The sequence below is a fragment of the Homarus americanus genome, unplaced genomic scaffold (assembly GCF_018991925.1).
Source record: "Homarus americanus isolate GMGI-L3 unplaced genomic scaffold, GMGI_Hamer_2.0 scaffold25860, whole genome shotgun sequence".
In the NCBI taxonomy this organism is placed as follows: Eukaryota; Metazoa; Arthropoda; class Malacostraca; order Decapoda; family Nephropidae; genus Homarus; species Homarus americanus.
Genome location: NW_024724693.1, coordinates 2,830,019 through 2,836,726, shown reverse-complemented (window position 1 = coordinate 2,836,726; position 6,708 = coordinate 2,830,019). Strand labels below are relative to the sequence as shown.

The 6,708-nt window shown below is 43.9% G+C and overlaps 1 protein-coding gene across 1 annotated transcript; it reads right to left on the bottom strand.

Moving 5' to 3' along the window:
* Window positions 1-1,108: 1,108 nt before the first annotated feature.
* Window positions 1,109-6,144, bottom strand: LOC121864520 (techylectin-5B-like). Its single transcript, XM_042363591.1, has 5 exons — window positions 5,538-6,144; window positions 5,272-5,343; window positions 4,721-4,890; window positions 2,942-3,172; window positions 1,109-1,713 (listed from the first exon to the last, which is right to left on the bottom strand). The coding sequence occupies exons 1-5, from the start codon at window positions 6,107-6,109 to the stop codon at window positions 1,523-1,525; spliced, it is 1,236 nt and encodes a 411-aa protein (XP_042219525.1). The 5' UTR covers window positions 6,110-6,144; the 3' UTR covers window positions 1,109-1,522.
* Between the last annotated feature and the right edge of the window lie 564 nt (window positions 6,145-6,708).

Here is a 6,708-nt window from a genome sequence, read left to right as displayed (position 1 = left end):
GTCAGATATAATTACACGTCCTATTTTAGTGTCATCAGCAAATTTACTTATATTGCTGTCTATGCCGATATCTATGTCGTTTATGTTTATAATAAATAATAAAGGTCCAAGTACTGAGCCTTGGGGAAGTCATCTTTACTATTGCAGGCCTCTTCAATCATCTTGAGTCTGGCCTGTCGCAGACGCCGTTGTGTCTCGGGAGGTTTTTCGTTGCTGCTTGGTCGGAGAACAGTTTTGTAAGTCTCTCGGCTTCCTCTTCTGGGTTGGAATGGGTTGGTGGTGGTGTTGTTGCCTTCCCAGATGCCCTTCGGATCTGGGCCCACATCTTGTCGAGGGAGGTGTGCTCGTTCAGTTCGGAGGACCACTTGAGCCAGCTTACGCTTTTGATTTCTTCTTTCTCTTCCCTGGTATCCTTGACTATTACTTACAGGAGATGTCTGTTTGTTTCCGTGGGATGTCTTCTGCAGTTTCTTCGGGCCATGTTGAGTTCTTTCACCCAAGGACAGTAGTACCAGTAATCCTTGTACTGTTTTTGGAATCGCCTCTTCTGCCGCTTGGTGAAACGCCTCGACCAATTGTTGGTGGAGGGTTGTCTCGTCCACGGGTGGTGTAGATTAATTTAGTCTTTTTCTCTCTTCTTTAAACTCTTATCCCCCCCCCCTCCCAAGTCCCGTTCTGGGTCAATGACTTGTGCCCGGGTGGGCTATTCTCCTTAAAAAAAGTATTAGGTATAAGGTTTTATGTGTGAAGCCTAAAGGATGAGGTTTTATGTTTCACAGTATTAGTCTTATATCGGTCTATCCTGTATCAAACACGGGCCTCGTTGTGCAGCGCTGGGCTAGGTTACCTTAGGTAATTTGGTTAAGTTAATTAAGGCTCGCATCAGGGTGGTTAATCTTCAAGTGACATAAGCTCGAGGGACACTACCCATTAAACCTTTAAATGAGGATTTTCCTAATAGGGATCATCATCTTTTGTGTGTATTGTTATTACTGGGTTTAAATTGGTTCACATCTGGTAACATTTGTTTTGTGTCATATAAGACGGCGTTTACTGTCTTAACATAACCAAACTTACACTAAATTAGGTTAGGTTAATAATAATGCTATTAACATTTTGTTTATATTATGATTACCATTATACATTATAATTACTACATTATACAATACAATTATACATGGTCGGGTATATAAACACCAGTCTGAATTTACCTACAGAATATGTATTGAATTATCCTTCAGTGTATGAAAAACGTTGTATAATATTTTATGTATAACTTTGTATATGTATATTGTTGTTGCTTTTATGTATCATTTACAATAGATAATCTCTTTCTCTCTCATTTAGTTTTCTTTCAAAATTTGTTGACTCATAGTCAATATCTGCGACTGTTCCTGGCTCTGGGGCCGAAGATCTCGTTCCCTGTACTACTACTACAATAAATAATAATAATAATAATTACTCCCAGAAATTATCATTATTTCACTATTGTTACGGAAACACGTAGGTATATTGCCACTCTTTAGTAAGAACAAGATTTAGGCTTGATCATGAAGGTGGCGTTCTTGAGTGTGGTTCTGTCAGGGTACCACGTGTGCCAGTTAATCCCTATTGTACTCTTCTGTTTCTCCAGTAACTGGCTGGTGGGGCTCACATGATGACAAGCATTGTACCAAAACCCTCCATGGTGGGATATTGCGCAGTTGCCAGTTCCTGTAAGCACATCATATCCTGTTTTATTAACCCTGTCAATAATGAGAGCAACTTTATATATATATATATATATATATATATATATATATATATATATATATATATATATATATATATATATATATATATATATATATATTTGCTGATAACCACAAGGAAAGAAGAAAACACGAAGTTCCCAAGCGCTTTCGTGTAATTCACATCTTCAGGGGTAAGTACAGACTAAGGAGAAGTACAATACAAGGTGTATATATAGAGAGGAGGGTGAGATCAGGTCCACAATGGTCAGGTATTAGGTAATGACCCTACTAATCTTTAAATATCACCGCAACGGTCGGTAGTCAGGTCAGAGGGTAAGGTGACCCAACCTTCTCACCTGGTTACAAATCTCTTAATTACAAAATTGTCCAGTTTGTACATGCCATTACTCAAATTCATGTTGAATGCTTCGGTATGTTTAATGAGACTAGATTTTACGATGTTCCTACTATCAATTGAATTACAAGGTAATATTGACGAGGCATTATCCCAGTCAATGCAATGCTTGTTATCCCTCAAATGAACAAACAGAGCATTGGGAACTTCGTGTTTTCTTCTTTCCCTGTGGTTATCAGCATATACCTAGATCACGCGCACCTACAGTGATTTACTTGCATATATATATATATATATATATATATATATATATATATATATATATATATATATATATATATATATATATATATATATATATATATATATATATATATATATATATATATATATATATATATATATATATATATATATTAGACTGGCTACCGCCGGACGATTTTATTCAGCAGATAGAGACCCCCAAGAACCCAAGAATTTAAAACTAGTTGAGTCACTCGGCCATTCAAACCTCCCTAACAAATTTTATCTACCTTCAACACTGTGGAAATATATAAAGGACACACACACACACACACACACACACACACACACACACACACACACACACACACACACACACACACACACACACTGCTATTATAGATAACAAGTATTTTAGAGAACGATGGTGACTGTAATTAATGGTTTATGAATATACTGAGACCATCGATGAAGTGTATTTTAGTGAAGAAATCTGTGATGTTAGAACTGACTGTCTCTATAGGTATGACTAGGGAACCTATTGCGAAATGTGGTGCGTCAGGTTAAGTAGGGTTAGGTTCGGTTAGGTTATGTTAGGTATAACACTCACCAGCTTTATCGTTATCTCTGTCGGAGGTGGTGAAGGGCATGTTGTCATGGTAACTGAAGGCATCCCCGGCGTCACCTGAGTACTGGCCCAGGTGGAGGCGGAACTGACTGTCCTCGTCATCAACCAGAAACGTTTGATATCTGGCTGAACGACTCTTACCGTCCCAGTCACCCAGATCCACCTTCAGCAACTGCGGCCACCTGTGCGTCAGGTCATGGAGCGCAGCGTTACCTGTCAACACACAAACACACACACACACCAGTGTTACTCCTACCCACACCCTAGAAGGAACTATCACAGATATAAATGTGTTATAGTGACGTGTTGGGTGTAGGAACCATCCACTCGTCAGTGTATTATAGTGACGTGTGTAGGGACCAACCACTCAGCAGTGTGTTGTAGCGACGTGATGGGTGTAGGGACCAGCCACTCAACAGTGTCTTGTTGTGAGGTGTTGGGTGTAAGGACTAGCCACTCAGCAATGTGTTATAGTAACGTGTTGTGTGTAGGGACCAGCCACTCAACAGTGTGTTGTAGTGAGCTGTTGGGTGTAGTAACCAACCACTCAACAGTGTGTTGCAGTGAGCTGTTGGGTGTAGTAACCAACCACTCAACAGTGTGTTGTAGTGACGTGTTGGGTGTAGGGACCAGCCACTCAGCAGTGTGTTGTAGTGACGTGTTGGGTGTAGGGACCAGCCACTCAGCAGTGTGTTGTAGTGACGTGTTGGGTGTAGTAACCAACCACTCAACAGTGTGTTGTAGTGACGTGTTGGGTGTAGGGACCAGCCACTCAGCAGTGTGTTGTAGTGACGTGTTGGGTGTAGGGACCAGCCACTCAGCAGTGTGTTGTAGTGACGTGTTGGGTGTAGGGACCAGCCACTCAGCAGTGTGTTGTAGTGAGCTGTTGGGTGTAGTAACCAACCACTCAACAGTGTGTTATAGTGACGTGTTGGGTGTAGGGACCAGCCACTCAGCAGTGTGTTGTAGTGAGCTGTTGGGTGTAGGGACCGGCCACCCAGCAGTGTGTTATAGTGACGTGTTGGGTGTAGGAATCGGCCACTCAGCAGTGTGTTGTAGTGACGTGTTGGGTGTAGGGACCAGCCACTCAGCAGTGTGTTATAGTGATGTGTTGGGTTTAGAAATCGGCCACTCAGCAGTGTCTTATAGTGACGTGTTGGGTGTGGGAACTGTGTAGATATGTAAATACCAAGATATGTGAACACGTCTGACGCCAAGACTCTGTTACCATTCATTGTACCATTTATTCACATGTCTGTATTACTACATATTATTATAGCATGTCTGATATCTATGCTTATGTCTAATGCCTATGTTCACTTACTATGTACCGATGTACTATGTCTGTACCGCGCTAGTCGAGTAACTAGAAGACCTCATTTATTGTCCTAGTAATGTCTAGCAACTCTCCTTGCCTAGCTAGCTAACTTCCCTCAGATCGGCCCAGGCCTGGTTACGACGAGGAGTTCCTTGTGCTGGCTCCTGTTTCTGTACCGGTTGGTTATCCTGCCAAGTCTTGTACTACTTATTGAATATATCTACTGCTCGTGCCCTGGAGTTTCAAGAACCTTGTCTAGGATTGCATCCCACCACAGGAACCAGCCACTCAGCAGTGTGTTGTAATGATGTGTTGGGTGTAGGGCCAGCCACTCGGCAGTTTGTTGTAGCGACGTGTTGGGTGTGGGGACTAGCCACTCTGCAGTGTGTTGTAGTGACGTGTTGGATGTAAGGACCAGCCACTCAACAGGCAACAGCACTTACCAATCCAGTACTCTGTGTCTGGGTCACCGAAGCCTTCACGGTAGTCTCTCCAGCCTCGGTTGAAGTTGACCTGTTGGTCCAGTGGGCGGCGGGCCAGTACCACGGTCCACCCTCCTTCCTCACCTTCCAGCTCACACCACACCTGCACGCCCTCCTCCTGCCTCTTGCACCTGGGAGCCAAGAACCAACTGTGGCAATGTTCAATTGTACTGAGGTGAATCACAGCGGAGACGCAAGGGGTGACTATATTAAACAGGAAGTAGTTACTCGTGGGATAATGGTAGAGACTGGGATAGATTAATGGATATCGAAGCTTTGATCACCAGAGAGATACAACTCCTGGAAGAAAACTGTTGGAATTGAGGTCCAAGGTCGCCAACCCTAATATATGAGTACGGCACTTTGATTGATATTTATTCAGTAGAAAATACCTTATGGGTTACTTAGAAGTGTGTAGAGATGAGAGGAGACGAGCAGTGAAGAGTCTGAGGTGAGGTGAGGAGTAGGGTACAGAAGACCTTTATTTGGGGAGGTAAAGTGAGGGGTCTCACCTGTATGGAAAGATCTGATACACCCCGCTGCGGGTGTTGCCGGCCAGCAGCAGGTCGTGACAGTCGCGGGGCCTGCCAGGGACACACACATCATATAGTTAATGTGCTCTGTTCACTTATGAAAATTTCTGAAGTGAGTTACACTTATCGCCTGGGACAAACTCTTACACAGACAAGGAACTCATTATTGTGGCGAGGTGTCAGGTCGCCATTAAGTATAAGTTTTCACCCAACATTAAGAGGGATTCTTCAGCCCTAAAGCTCACCTGTTGGTGGGAGTGTTGCAGCTGTTGTCCCCGGTGATTGGTAGCTGTGACTGCAGTGGCTGTGAGGGAGACTGTTGTGGCTGTGAAGCTGTGTTGTCACCTGTAGAGAAGGATGGGTGCCGTGTCGCCAGCTGCCTCACCTCCTGCTGCAGCTGTAGTAGAGGTAACAGGACGGTGTTGATGGCGGCGCTGCACTGCTCGCCGGAGGTAGCAGTGTCTCGCCCACCCACACCCCTCATCTGTTGACTCACCTGCTCTAGTACTCTGCTGTGCCTCACCTGTTCGGTTTCTAGCAGGAGCAGCAGAAGTTGCATGGATATGTCACGGCGGAGAACACCCCCAGCACTTCCTGACACGTCCACACTGGCTTGGTTCTCTTGAATCGGTGTCAACAACGACTTGACATCCTGAACATGGTGGAGAGTATTATTGGTGACCGCCAGGAGCTGCTGTACCACCTCAGGACTAAGATGATGTGCCACACTCTCGTTCTCCTCCATGAGGGGCGTCCCGTGTGAAGGACCGAGTCTCAGCACCAGCAGTACCACCACCAACACGCCTCTTAGGACCATCTTGCTCAATAATGTGACGACTCCCAGCCTCTGCCTTCACTTATATCCTCCACACCTCACAGTCGCCACAAACTGCACCTCAGGGAGATGTTGGCTCTGTTAAGGAGCACAATTCGTTCGTTCAGTGTGTGGTTTCTCCCAAATGTTTAAATATAAATGTGTAGAATATGCTTTACAGTCACTCACTGTCTATGGGTAAACCAATAAACAGTGAGAGACAGAGAGAGAGCCTGAGAGATAAAGAGAAACACACACTATTGGACGCGTTGTCTGCCACGAACAAATAAGAACCAACAGACGAAAAATAAAACACAAGTTATTTTTGGTTTGTTTTCGTAATCGGGAAGTTATGAGCTGAGTTGACGTGTGTTTGTGCACGTGTGTAGTTCAAGAGGCATGGAGAGAGAGAGAGGTCAAGTGTGTAGGTCAAGAGGCTTGGAGAGAGAAGTTAAGACCACGGCGTAGTTTTAGGCTGAGAGAGAGAGAAGAACTTCTAAAAGTTAGTTAATGATACACATGACATTAATAACAGAGGAGATAACAGGTACAATCATACAAATGATCGTACAAGTATGAAATTTGGTATGAACATTCAATGT